This window comes from Pediculus humanus, genomic scaffold (genome assembly GCF_000006295.1).
Source record: "Pediculus humanus corporis 1103172107413 genomic scaffold, whole genome shotgun sequence".
NCBI lineage: Eukaryota > Metazoa > Arthropoda > Insecta > Psocodea > Pediculidae > Pediculus > Pediculus humanus.
Window position 1 is genome coordinate 164470 of NW_002987038.1, and position 14986 is coordinate 179455.

The 14986-nt window shown below is 30.2% G+C and overlaps 2 protein-coding genes across 2 annotated transcripts; one reads left to right on the top strand and one right to left on the bottom strand.

Moving 5' to 3' along the window:
• Positions 1–950: 950 nt before the first annotated feature.
• On the bottom strand, positions 951–8363 carry Phum_PHUM065490 (cyclin t, putative; the record flags this gene model as incomplete). The annotated part of the gene is made up of 7 exons (XM_002423477.1): positions 951–5802; positions 5930–6153; positions 6250–6456; positions 6586–6722; positions 6905–7028; positions 7141–7351; positions 8218–8363. The coding sequence occupies 7 exons, from the start codon at positions 8361–8363 to the stop codon at positions 951–953; spliced, it is 5901 nt and encodes a 1966-aa protein (XP_002423522.1).
• A 3609-nt stretch (positions 8364–11972) lies between these two features.
• Phum_PHUM065500 (Ornithine decarboxylase antizyme, putative) lies at positions 11973–13173 on the top strand (the record flags this gene model as incomplete). Its single annotated transcript, XM_002423478.1, has 3 exons — positions 11973–12036; positions 12624–12851; positions 13058–13173. The coding sequence occupies 3 exons, from the start codon at positions 11973–11975 to the stop codon at positions 13171–13173; spliced, it is 408 nt and encodes a 135-aa protein (XP_002423523.1).
• Between the last annotated feature and the right edge of the window lie 1813 nt (positions 13174–14986).

Sequence of the window (14986 nt, forward strand, 5' to 3'; positions counted from 1 at the left end):
ATATATATATATATATATATATAAAATAAAATCTAAATGAAACAGCCAAAATGAGCAAATAAATTTATTATTATTATTATTTTTTTTTTCTTTTCTTTTCGTTAAATACAAATAATAATTTTAAACGCGTGAGAGGGGCAGGGGGTGTTTAAATAATAACAATAATAATAATAATTGTGCGAGCACGTGCGCGTTCGTAAGCGTATGCATACTTTAAAAGTAAGTCATAAACTCGTATTCATAAAAGCACGTAAGTTTTTTCTTTTTCTTCTTCTTTTCAAATTTTAAAAATTATTATTATTATTATTATTATTATGATCGTAAAAAAAAAAAAAAAAAAAAAAAAATTAAATTAACTATACTTCAGACTTTCGTTTACACACACACACATACACTATCTCTTCGACACGTGTGTGTGTATTTGTATGCTCCGTAAGCATATAAATGTGTTCTATGTAAAACATTTAATTAAATGCCATGACATATATAACCTTTTGAGACGTTTGGGGGGGTTTTTTTGTGTTTTCTCTGAAGGGTTGGTTCGGTCGCGATACGAACTTTTTCGGATCGGAAGAGTTGCATGTGAAAGAAGGGGTGTGAGAAAAAAAGAAAAATAACGAATGTATGAGTCTGTGTACGATGTATACGTTTCGAACGGCGGCACAAACGATTCATCGATTTATTCGATACGTGGAAAGAAATCGAAAAGCCGGAAATGCATCGGCTCGAAACGGATATAAAAAGTAGTTGTTAACCCCAAGGATTCGAACAGGATAATAATTTAAAGTGTGATTGAATGCGAGATCTTTACTACGAAGCTAAGAGGAAACGGCTGTTTAGAAAATATTTAACAAAAAAAAAAAAAAAAAAAAAAAAAAGTCCTTGGCTATATTATATTTTTTTATACCCTTAAATTTTTTTTAAACTTAAACTACACTAAAAAATTTAAACTATTTGGGAGGAGGCGGAGGAGTTTCCGGCGGAGGTGGTAAATCGGGTGGAGGTTCTAGCGGTAGTGGAGGAGCGTCGGAATTTCCAACCGAATCACCGGTTCCGGGTGGCATGGGCTGTTGCTGTATGAGCGACATGTTAATGAAAGGCACGTTTCCGTAGAATCTATATCCGCTGTTGGGATACACGTAATTATTGTAGTAACCGTATTGGTATTGAATCCCGTTTAAATCGGGATTTCCGGTCACGGAAGAAGGATCGCATATTTGCGATGAGAATTGCGGAGGAGTCGGTTTCGTTTGTGAGCAAGTTTGAAACACCGTCGAAGCGCCGACGCTGCCGCCGCCGCTGCCGTTTGCATTCACGTCATTGTAGTTCATTTTGCTCATGTTCGTTTCCGGTTGCTGTTTCGGATTCGTAAAGTATTGATTCGACGAATATCCGGAATACGAATCGTACCTCCTTTCATCTTTCCTTTCGAAATAGTACTGCGACGAGTCTTTGTTTTGGTAATCCCGATATTCTTTGAAAAACCTTCGGTCGTCTCTTCGTTCTCTACCACCCTCGTTAAAATCCGCTCTACTGTTGTACCTTCTCGTACTCTCGTAAAACCTTTGCCTTTCATCAAACCTAGCCTTATCATCTACTCGTCCCTTTACTGTTCTCTTATCGTCTTTTCCGCGTATTCTAGACCCCCCGTCTTTTTTAAAGTACTTATTGTAATAATTTGGATTTTCCAAAGTGTCCGAAGATATTTTGTTCGATTTCGTCAATGTTTTTTCTACTTGTTTGCTCGACGGTGGAGGAGGGGGGGTTACGTTGTGAGAGGAGGACGTGTACGCGGCGTTTTTATTATTGTTATCGTCATTGCTGCATTCACGGGTTTCACGGGTAATAATAACGTTTTCTTCTTCTTCGGGACTCACCGGAGAAACTTCTTCCGTTTCGCATCGCTTCGAATGATTATCGAGTATTATTTTATAATTTTTAAGTACATCACAATTTTCCAAAGAAATGACTTGATCTGTTTTGTTGGCGCGTTCATCACATTTCGCTTCCGATAATTTGTCGTCCTTTACACAAAGAGAAGAATGACTTTTCGACATCGGACTAGGATTTCTATTGATTAGGTCACTGAAATTGGATAAGTCCGTTTTTGAATGCGACCGTGCTTTGGGAGAATGAATTTCGTTAAGGGGTGAAACAGGTTTTAAAATAATGTCATTGGCAATGTCGCCACAAGAAACGTCATCGACATCATCGACATCGCAACTCTCGCGGAGTTCCGACGAGTTTTTTTTTTTTTTTTTTTTTTTCGAATTTCCCACGAGTTCGCTTATGGCGACACGTTCGCTTTCGTTATTTTTTTTTTTAAACTCATTCTGGCTGTTCTTATCACACTCTTCGGTTTCTTTAACCGTCGTCGTCGTCGTCGTCGGCGAGGTATTAAAATCTTGTTCGAATTCCGAAGCATTTAATGCTTCGAAATCATAATCCGGAGTTTTTATAATACCCTGGCCGTTTTCTTCAAAGTCAAAAGGTAAATCATAAAGGCTGGAAATATCAAAACAAGAGCCATTTTCACTTACCGAAAATCTGTGCGAACTTGAATTTCTGGACGGTCCTTCTGTCCCGTTGGATTTCAAAGAACTCGACGAACTCGATGATGAAGATTTCTTGTCGGTTGTTATTTTCATTAGCTTTGAATGCGGGAGGAGATCGCTCGTAGATTTTGGACTCCTGTCTCTCTTTTTCGTATCACTCTTTGTTATCGACTCTTCCTTATAACCACCTATACTGCTAATAACATCTTTGCTTATTTTTATTTTAAGTTCACCACTACTGTTCGATTTGAGAGAATCAGTTTCATCTTTTTTTTGAAGACAATCTTTAGATATTTTAAATTTTAAACTACCAGATATTTTATCTTTGGGTATCGTTATTTTAATAGGAATCTCCGAACTCACGACATCGATTTCCTTTTCCTTGTGCTTTTCCTTATCCTTATACTTTTCTTTTTCTCTGTATTTCTCCCTTTCCTTTGATTTTTCCCTATCTTTCACCTTGTGCTTTTTCTTTTCTTTTTTCTTTTCCGATTTGTCCTTGTCTTTTTCCTTGTGCTTGTGCTTTTCTTTTTTCTTCTTTTTCTCCGCTCGCTTTTTATTATCCGAGTACTTGAGAACGTCCACTTCTATCGTTTCTTGATTCGTAATCGAATTATTCGATTTGGAAGAATTTTGGTCCACTGATTTATCGGATTGATCTACGAGAGATGACGTAGACGACGATCCGAACATGCTGCTTCCGGAAGAATTTCCGACGACGTTTAAATGTCCGCCATTGGATTTGGGCGGACCCGGTAAAAACTGATTCGTTTGCTTGGCGGGAGAAATACTCGTGTCCACCATTTTTTCAATACCGAGCAAATTGACGGTCGAAACTGATTCGGACAAAGAGTGTTTCGTTTCGGTGAGGGGAAATCCTTGCGACGATTTAGACGTGGGAAGAGATTTTGGATTGGTAGGATAAATAACCGCACCTAAATCACTTCGTATTTCGTTTGAATATTTAACGTTAACCCCTGATTTAGTCACAATGGGTTGCACAATTGCTTCACTTTTCACTGAATTCGTTTTACTGTCGTTTATTAATTTACTATCTTTACTATTTGATTTGTGGTCGGAACTGTACATAAATGTATTCGTATTACCATTATCATTCTTATCATTTAAAACTGTCAATTTTTTTTCTTTTTCTGCACCATGCAAAATTTCGTTAGTTGGAGTCAACGCGACTTTTCTCTCCCGAATTATATTCTCATATCCGGGAGTTTCTTCTATTTTATTCAAAACGGGAATCAGTTCCGGTTCGGATCCACTGCTTGGAGTACGGTGTCTGGGCGGAATGGACGGAACGTTTTTCGGAAGAGGAGGACTAAACAATGAACCTGTGGTCGATGATGATGATGATGATGATGATGATAATGATGTTGTCGATGAAGAGGCAGTGGCCGTTCCTATAATTGTTGTAGGCACGTTTTTTTTCGAAAGAGATGAATTCGAGGGAGATTTATTCAAAGAGTGACTACGATGAGTCGAAGAAGAACTATTTTTCTTCGTATCTTTTTCAAGGCTACTTAAAATATTATGAGGAGGTATTTTACTGTCGGGGCTGAATATACTGGACGTCTTGTTACTTTTACTTTGACTCGTGTCTTGTAAATTGGGTAAACCGGAAGCAGTCCCGTAGTCGTGACTTTTTGACTTGGAGAAAACCCCACCAGCGTTTTTGTTTGTTGTTTCATCCGTTCCGATGATGGGTTTGAGCGATTTCAAGTTCGAACCTTCGTTTCTTTCATTGGGGTTAACTACGGCATTTGAATTTCCGTCTAAACTAAAATGTCCGGATTCCGTTTTTACGAAATTTAAATTAGGCGGCCGAGTCGTCGACGATTTCATTTTCTGGAATCTTTGATCTCCGTGCTGATGATTCGGTAGTAGAATTTTACTCTTGTCGTTTATTTCTTTAGTCATTTTGTGAAATTTTGAAACTTCGTTCGAGTTTCCGCTTCCGTCATGAGCATAAGGCATTCGTTCGAGTTCCTGAACTTTTCTATGCTTTTCATGACTCCTATCACTAAATTTTTTGTGTATATCACTAGAACTTTGGGCACTCGGTTTTTCCCCTTTCATTTGAGGAATATCACTATTTTTACTATTCGAATGATAATGATGAGTTTTATATTTAGAATCGTATATTTTACCGGGATGCATAGATTGCGACTTATTTACTTCAGCGTTCATCGTATTCAGGGATTCCGTTTTGTTTATATCGACACTTAATTCATTTTTACCTAAATTTAATTCAGTTTTTACATTAACAGGCACATTTATTTTTTCACTTTTAACATTTGATAAACTCCAAGAACCATCATCTCCTACGTCAGTCTCGTCAAATTTTTCCGTTTTTACATGGATAGGTTCCATTTTATTATTTATGGTATCTATCACAGATTCATCTTCTTTTTTAATTGGTTTATCTTTTATCTTTGACGCAAAATCGTCCATTTTTTTCTCACCAGACTCGTGGAAATTCAACATTGTTTGTTCCCGTCCGGACTTGATGCTTTCCGGTCTGTAATTGGAGGTCGATGACCCGCCGTGAACGTAGTTCATTCGCGATTTCTCTCGCATGTGTTCTTTCCTATCGTTTGTCATGGAATGTGAATCCTTTTGTGAAACAGACTGACTAATTATATCTCGTATACTCGAAGATGTCGAATCTTTCGTAAGCAATTGGGATTCAATATCTTTACTATTGATTACGTCTCTCTGATTACTAATTAAATAATCTTTTTGATTACTAGAAATGTTCACACCACTGTTTCCAATCATTTGATTTTGATTGTGATGAGGTTGAGGTATGTTTGAACTACTGCTTCCCTGAACGCCGTGACTTCCTCGACTTCCCTCGCGGTGAAGGTAATTTCCAGAATAATTGGATTCCGTCTTGTGAGCATAACCCTGATTTTGTATATTTGAACTTTGTGAATACTGTCCGTGAAAAGAAACATTGTCTTTACTACTTCCTTCCCGATCCGTATGAGGTGGGTGCTGTTTTAAATAATTGCTATCCTTTGCACCCGTCGAAGGAAAACCCTGAGGATTCGAGTCACGATTTTCCTTTAAACCCTGAAAATGAATATTCTGTTGCATTCCATGAGATGCTGGTTGTTGGTAACTTTTATGTGTTGGCGCACTCCCACTTGAAGTTCTCGATTGCACATTTCCGTGAGATTTATTTGGCATAATATTCGCTTTACTATGATGATGATGATGATTATTAGATGTGCTATGTCCATCCCTTTAAAATAATTTTTTTTTCATTTGTAATTTTTAAAGAAGGAAAAATTTCATACCGCGCCGTACTCACTCTTTGAGACTCTTGTTTAATAACAGACTATCGATTCAAAACTCACCTTTGATGCTGTTGTTGTTGTTTTTCTCGCTCCATTCTCTCACGCTCTTTCTTTTCTCTATATTCTCTGTAGTCAATTTTTTGATGGTGTGCATGAGCCGGAGGAGCAGACGGTGCTGACGTACTAGGTTTGTCACTCGAAGACTGAGAACTAGATTTTTGAACGGCAAATAATCCTTCTGGGGGTTTAATTCCTTCAGCACCAGTTAATTTCCTAGGTTCATCCTTTAAAATCGTGTTTTAAATTACCAACACGTTCACGAACGAAATTTCCACCCCCGAAAAAAAAAAACGTTGTTTTTTTTTTTTTTCTTTACTCACAAATTGTAATCGATCCCGAGGCACAGATTGTTGAGTGTTGAACCCAGGCGTATTGTTTTGATTCATAGACATCATTTTTCTTTTTAATTTTGTGGGACATTTGTCTAAAATTGCTAAAAATTCAGCAGTAAGTTGTTCTAATAAATCTATAGTAACTGTTTTATCGATATACCAAAACCAGTCTTTTCCTTCATTAGACCTAGGAATCTACAAAAAAAAAAAAAAAAAAATTAAAACAAAACTTTCAGAATTGCTAAAAATTGTTTAAAGTTTATTCGACACAATCGGAAAACTCGAACAAAAAAATTTTTATTGTTATCGACATATATAACTTACCTCCCAATTAGACCACTTGCAAGCCAGGTGGATGCAAAAGCAAGCCACAACTGTAGGCTTATATTGGAGGCACATTGTAGTTAAATGAAGACTATTTGAAGCCATAAAATATGAAGTTTGTGCTAAGTCTTTGCTTGCTATAAGCCCAACAACATAAATTATAAAACTAATTTTTAAAGAATGAAAGTGAAACATTTAAGTTAAACCTTTTTTTTTTTTTCTTTTTTTTTTTTTTTTAGTAAATATGGATTAAAATATAAAGTAGTCATACATTTCAATATATAATAAAAAAAGAAAAAAGAATTTTCAAGATACTGACCTCTAACAAGATGGCAACATCTCACTACATGAGTGTGTGGATGATCAATAGCAACATCGAAACCCAAGGTTTGTAACAAAACATTTTCATTAAATACAAGATCTTGGGCTTGTTCTAGGTATGACTGAAATTAATAAAAAAAAAAATTCTTTTTCTAGTTTCTCTATTGTGAATTTCTCGAATAAGTAAAATGAATGAGAAAAAATAATAAATTTATTTTTATAGTTAATACATACCTCAGATTTAGTATCTAAAGAGGGATTATCCCTATGTAAACATAAATGAGCTACTTTAATTACATGTTCTAATTTCCTAGGCTGCTCTTCTACTTTTGCAGCTAGAAAAAGAGCAGCAGCTGCAATTGCATTTCGATGAAATGCAGCTAGGGAATGAAAAACATAAAACCTATGCATATAAACTATTGCTGTGTTAATACACAATTGTGATCTGATAATAATTTATAAGGAAAATTCAAATACACTTTTTATATATAGATAAAAACATGTTTAGAAATTGTAGGTATAGAAAACTAAATTGGTAAATTACAATTATTCGACTGTAAAGGTTACAATAACAAGAGAGATATAAATCTTGATGAAAAAGTTATATGTAATAAAGAAAAGAAAAAATATTGCTATTTTGGTAAATCAACACATCCACATTTCATTAAACAATAGTTTTCAGGATCTATAAATAAAACATTCAACCTTTTTAATATTGACACAGTTTCATATGACTCACATGAACCTGATTTGAAAAATTCACATAAAACTAGGTAACGAATAACGAAAAGAATGTCCTATATTTGTAATATAAATCAAAATGAAATTTAATAAATTAAAATTTCAAGTCCTAATTACACTTTACAGTTTAAGACCTTAAAAACATGTTTTTTTTAGGCAAGCAGTATTTACGTGCTTCGATCGAAAACAATAAATTAAACTTAAAAATGACTTTAAATGATGATAATAATTCGATTTGAAGAATATACCGTGTATTTAATTTCAAATACTCATGCAATATTTTAAGTTATTAAGGAGTTTAATAGTGAAAAGAACAAATATTTAGGTTTAAGCGACATCAAGTGAAAACAATATGGCGCCTACATTACGGGCTAATGAATAATGATCAAATTTTAAGGTGTTTATTATGATATTATTAATTAATTATAACAAATTTTAATTTACAAATGATGTGAATGAAAAAAATTTAAGCGTAAATACTATGTACAACGAACGAGTGTCATTTCTGTAAATGCGATGTAGTGTTGATGCAATTCTATCACTTTTTACACAAAAAGAACAAAAGGATACACTTGCAGTCTTTGACCCATATCTTGAATAAAATTTGCAGCTTGTTGCCTACATGATAATTCTTTATCGACATCGTATCCAGATTTTCTGCTAGGAGATTGTAAAAGTTGTTCTTTTGTAAAATACCACTTTTCATCAACAGCCATTTTTACGTGTATTACGCGTTACGAAATGGCTGAACTCATGGCGACTGTTCAAAAAATGATGACGTTTTTTAATCACGTGATACATAAATTTTTCGTCAGTCACCAGTGCAATCATATTACTCTGCTGTTAAATACCTGTGTTTACGCAACAGGAATAAAAGACCGTCTGCATGAGTTGTGTAGTAAATTATTGGGTGCCACAGTTCTTTGTATTAAAGAATTATGAGTATTAGTGCCGCATTGGCATTAGATATATCCGATATATTTGAAGAAAGTAATTGTGAAAACATGCCTGGATTAATAAGTAGTAGGTGAGTCTGCCATTTCAGTTTTTATAAGGTCAATTGTCAGCCATGTTGAACTTTTATAAATGGTTCTATTATTTTTATTGACAAATTTTTATCAAAACCATTTCCTTTTTACATTTCACTTATAAATACCCGAATACGAAATTTCTATTTTTTTATTATGCAAAAATTAATTTACATTTGTTTTACTCATTTCCATTTATTATTATTATTATTTTCCTATTTATTAAATGACGAAAGTTACATTCAATGCTGATTCTCAGCATAGGTTTATATATTATAGATATGTTTAATTACCTAATACAAAAACCTAATATTATTATAATATTAAATAAAACTTATTGATTACTCAAACAAGTATTATTAAATGAAAGGAAATATTTTTTTAAAACATTTTGCGTTTTTTTTTCTAGTCAAAAATTCAATTTTATTATTTTATGTGTTTCAAACAATAGAAATTATAACACTTTGTTATTCAACAGAAAACAATTTATCATTTCCTTAAATTTTTTTTATTAAACTCATATTTATCGATAAAAATAAGGAACAATAAATTTTTATAAAGTTTAAACGATGAAAACAATTTTATTTCACCTAAAATATTTTTATCGATTATTATTATGTGAAATTTTACTTGTAAATAAACTGAAAATTTTTTTTATTCTTTCTAGAAAATTATTCTAAATCAAAATATATATATTTAATTTTAATGTGATATTGATTTTTAATCTGTGTGTGAGTGAGTGTAAGTGAAAGACATTTTTACAATGTAATTTTTCATTTTTTTTTTCATAAACATGCCATGACATGCTACAATCGTAAATAATGATTTAAAACTTAAAATCGAAATAATTTTTGTTTCCGATTTAAAAATGATTTTAATATTTAAGCCATTTATTATTAGTTTGGTTATATAAAAAATTAACATTTTTCAATTTTTATTACCAGTCGATAATAATAATAATAATAACTATAATAAATTTTTTATTATTAGAATCTTATTCAGAGAGTGGTGATGATGATGATGATGATATAATTTTTTCTTTAATTCATTTACTCGTTTGTTTTTCTCTCTCTCTCTCTCTCTCTCTCTCTCTCTCTTTCAATGTTACAAATATGCCTATAAAATGTGTTTTTCAATTTCTTATCATGATGTTATCACAATTAGAAAAATTTTCCTATCTTGAAATTCTTTTAATTTTTTTTCTTTTTTTTTTTTTTTTTTTAATCTTTACTATATAAATTTTAATATTATTAACGATTTAAAAAAAAAAAAAAAAAAAAAGGAAGAAAATTTTTATTATTAATTAATTTATATTTTTTAAACCATGACTTTTTATTTATTTATTTATTTATTCTTTTTTTTTTTTTGGCATTGTAGTACATACAAATTTTAATTTTCCACTTCTTGGCTAATAAAATAACAAAGAAACAAATTTTTTGTCGTTGTTGTTGATTTTATATATATATAAAGCTTTTTTTAGAGTTTCATTGCCAAGCGAAGAAAAAAAAATAAATAAATAAATAAATTACATAAAAAACGCATTAAAATTTTATTATTATTATTATTATTATCATCATTGACAAACTCTTAATTGTATATATAGGAAATTATAATTTAATTCAAATTAAAAAAAGGAGTTTAGAAAAAGATATAATGTCAAACCAGTTTTTTAGGTAAAGTTTTTTTTACTATATTAAACTTGATTAAAATTCCATTTTTTTCTTTTTCTTTTTCTGTTTCTTTTTGTTGTCGTGTTTTGTTTTGTTTTTGACAAATGTAGAAGACAAGGATGTGTAAAAACAAAAAAAAATGGCGTAGAATTTAAAAATAAATGATTAAAAAGGAAAATAAATATCAAAAGAAAATTATTATTATTATTATTATTTTTAATTTTGGTTATTTACGAATCACCCTAAGTACGGGGAGGAGAGGGGAGAGAAGGGGGGGGAGGGAAGGGTGGGGAAAGAAATAAATACATAAATACTTGTTTTAACTGATAATAGAGATAATGATAATATGAAGGAGAAAAAAAATTAAATTTTTATTTGTAATTAAATATCTTTTATCATACATACATATATTTGTCATGAGTTGTTCTCTCTCTCTCTCTCTCTCTTCAATTTTTGTTTTAAACCTTGGGAAAATTTTTCTTTTTTTTTTTTTTTTTTTCTGTCATGGCTTTTGTTCTACATAAATGTTTTTCTTTTTTTTAAAAAAAAAAAATATTAATTAATTCCAGAAGGTTTTATAATCATCATCATCATCATCGTCATCATTTTTCCTTTTAATTTGCGATTAATTTTAATTTTTTTTTATCTTCTCTCTTCTTTTTCCTTCTCCCCTACCCCCTCCCCACTCGAGATGAAGGAAAATTTTATAATTATGTAAAAAGTGAAAATATTTTCTGCGTGCACGTATATTTTTGGGTGGGTGGGTGGGTGGTGGTGGTGGTGGTGGTGGGGGTCCGTATGTTTTTTACATTAAAAATTCCTTGCGTATAATAATAACCTTCGTATGTGCACACATGTTAAAAATAAATTTTTTTTTTGTATATCAAAGAATGAAAATTATTATTATTATTATTTCGTGGTAGCAGAAAAAGGTTCGAACTATTATGTACATATACTTTATTGATCATTTGTTTCGTGAATTGCGTTTAGGTACGTCGTCACGACGAGGAAAAAAAAAAAAAAGAATTTAAGTGGTTTTCGTATTTGGAAAAAACATTATTATTATGTTAACTTAAATGATAAAATATTGTAATATCGGTTGTCATTGATGATAAGTCTTATCTTTTTATTATTATTATTATTATCTGTCTCTCTCTCTCTCTCTCTCTTTAAAAACAATCGATCGATTTTATTATCATCATTAAAATGATTTTAATCTCTATGATTTTTCTCTAGCATTGAGATGATGTTATCAGGATTCTTTTCAAAATCGAATGTTTTGTCGTTTTATTAATAATAATTAATTAATAATTTTATTAATTATTTATTAATTATTAATTAATAAATAATTAATAATAAAAATGTTTAATTGCGTTCAATTTGGATGACAAGGCAGGGTCCTGAGAAGTTTTTTTTTTTTTTTTGTTTTATTGATTCCGTTTGGTTTCGAAATGATGAGGAGGAGGAGGAGGAGGAAAATTTGTCGGGAAGTTGTTGTTTGTTTTCTTCCTTCCTTCTATGCGAATCAGAGAGAAAAAGAGACAGAGTCTCTTGCAAATTTTTTTTTTTTTTAATTATTAATCGATTGTTTTTATGTTTTTTGTTTCAGTGAGACGAGTAGTAAGGAATGTCACTATTCCGTGACGTTGGGAACTGGGCCTCTGTGGTGGTCCTGACGTGGCCCACGCCGCGTACGTAGTACCGCGTTCTCACACAGGGAGCAGCGGCGTGGGGAAACATTCAGAGCTCTCTGTGAGCCCAAACAAGCAAATCGTCAGTGTGAGTAATATTGTATATATCATTGTTTTAAAAAGATGCCAGGACGACGACAGCAACAGCAACAACAACAACAACAACAACAACAACAAAAACTTTTGGAAAGGCCAAAAACAAGCAGAAGAAGAAAATCGCCATTGCACGAATGTTTCCATTTGTAAACATGAACGCCGCGATTATTTATAGAATTTAAACATTAATTTTATTTTAAATACGTTCAAATTATTTTCAATTACCCGAAGTAAAAAGTTTTTTGTTGTTTGTTGTTTGTTGTTGTTGTTTATGTTTTGCACCCTCGAAGGCTCGTAAACAAACTTTTTCTTTTTTTTTTTTTAAATTAGTTTTTAAATGTTGAATTCCCGTTTTTTCTTTTGAAAAAGATGATGAATTCGGCGATGCGGGTTTTTTATTAAAAAAAAAAAAAGAAAAATTTTCCTAAATGCCCCCCCCCATTTTTTTTTTTTTTTTTTTGTTTTCCAGGAAAAAGATATTTTACAAGCAGCCCGTGATTTTGGATCTGTTCGTTTGTCGTTCATACTCCGTTTGACGGAACAAACTCAAATTTCTTGGGAAACTGTCTTGTGGAATTCCGTTCTATACGTTCAAGTACCATCTTGCATACTGCCTGGAGGTTCGAAAGAAGGTTTCGTCGGTTTGTTGGAATATGCTGAAGAAGTTTTGCATTGCGGACACGTCGTCGTTTGCATGAAAAAAGATCGCACCGATAGAAGTTAGTAGTTGATTATTATTATTATTATTTTTATTTTCTCTTTGTCGTTTATTTGATTAACTACTTGTTCGTTTATGATTTTTTTTTTTTGGGGGGGGGGGAGAGGGGGGGGTTAATTCAACCTATTGATGATTACTCATACAATGAAAGGGTAAAAATGTATAACGGGGCTGATTTTTAATTAGCATTTTATAATTGTTTTTCAGATCTTTTGGTGAGAACTTTCATGTTCCTCGGATTCATACCACTTGCTCCAGGTCACGTTTTGATTCCATCAAACACAGATCCAGCCAATTTATTCATGCTCTATTCGATCGAGTAAATTTTTTTTCTTTTTTTATTTTAAACGAAATTACGGGCCTCCTCTCTTTCTTTCTCTTTCTCTCTCTCTCTGTCTCTATTTGTCTATCTTTCTATTATTTAAATGAAAATACAACGCTCATATTTCTCTATCTCTCTCGCACATCGAATCGTTGCTACAAAAAAAAAAAAAAATTATAATAATTCTCTTGATTTAAAATTTTTTCTCATTTTTTTCTTTCACATTTTCGAAACCAAGGAGTGAGGGGGAGGGGAGGGGAGGGGAGAGGGGGATGCGAGTGAAAAAAACAAATAACCATCATTTTGAGTTATTTAAATGTTTCCTCATGCTGTTATTTCATTTAGAAATATAAAAACATACGAAAAAAAAAAAAAAAAATTTTTTTATTGAATATTTAATAAGGAATTAAAAATAATAATAATAATTTGTGGCAGTTAAACGTTTTTTCATTTTTAATTTTAATTTTAATATTATCAATTATCCATTATTATTATTATTAATATTTAATTTTTATCATTTCTTTTTTTCATCATACGTAAAAGAGTTTTATTATCAATTATCATCAATTCTATTTAAATATTCGATTAATTTTTTTTTTTTTTTTTGCTTCACTGTGGAGATAACGATACTACTTTTATTATTATTATTATTATTTTTTTTTTCGTCTAATTATATATAAAAAAAAATATATTAAAATTTAAACTAAAAAATAATAATAATTTTAAAAATACAAAAAAAATAATTTAAAAAATTTATGAAAAATAAAAAAAAAAAATAAAAAAAACTAATAAAAAAAAACAAAAAAAAAAAAATTGAAATTGAAATTATTATTTTTATATATATATATAAATATAAAATTTTTGTTTTGACGACACTACGATAGAAATATATTTTTTTTAATAATGATGATAATAATGATAGTTTAGTTTTTTGACCTTATTATTGATTATTTTTTTCTTTTTTTAAAAAATTTTCTCATCACGTTTTATTCGATATTTTCATAACGGTCGTAAATCAATCCCATTAATATTATTATTATTAACATTAATTCATTATCATTATTATTTTTTATTAATTAATTTTGATATTTTAAACGAAAAAAAAATAAAATAAAATTAGTTTGAGGAGATTGTATTTTTGAAAAGAATTGGGAAAATTATTTTGGAATTACTAATCAAATTGAGGTTTTTTTCTTTTATGATTATTATTATTATTATTTCGATGGAAAATTCTGGAAAAAATTAAAAAAAAAAAAATATTTCGTTTACACTTTGAAGAGTCTAAATAAATTTATTTTACATAATAATAAAACTGTTGTACAATTGAAAAAAAAAATTTATAAATACATATATATTTCTATTTTGTCGTCTTGTACAAATAAATAAAATTTTATTAATAACTAGAATTAATTATTATTATTATTAATATTACATTAAATGCAGAAAATTATTATTTTATTTGTAAATTTTTCTTTTTTTTGGATGTCAACTTGAAAATATATATATATATAATAAATTCGATATATTTTGTCATCATTAATAATTAAATATTTAAAATAACTGTTAATAAATTTAATTTGCTTCGGGGTTAATTAATAAATAAATAAATAAATAAAAAGTTGAATTTGTAATTTTTCTTAATTATTATTATTACTATTATTAATAAATGAAAAATAATTGTTTGTATAGATTGTATAAATGATTATTATTATTTTTGAATTTGAAATTTTGTGAATTTTTTTAAAAAGAAGAAAAAGAAAAATATATTATTATTATTAATAGCGATCTATTTAATCTATGTTTAAAAAAAAAGA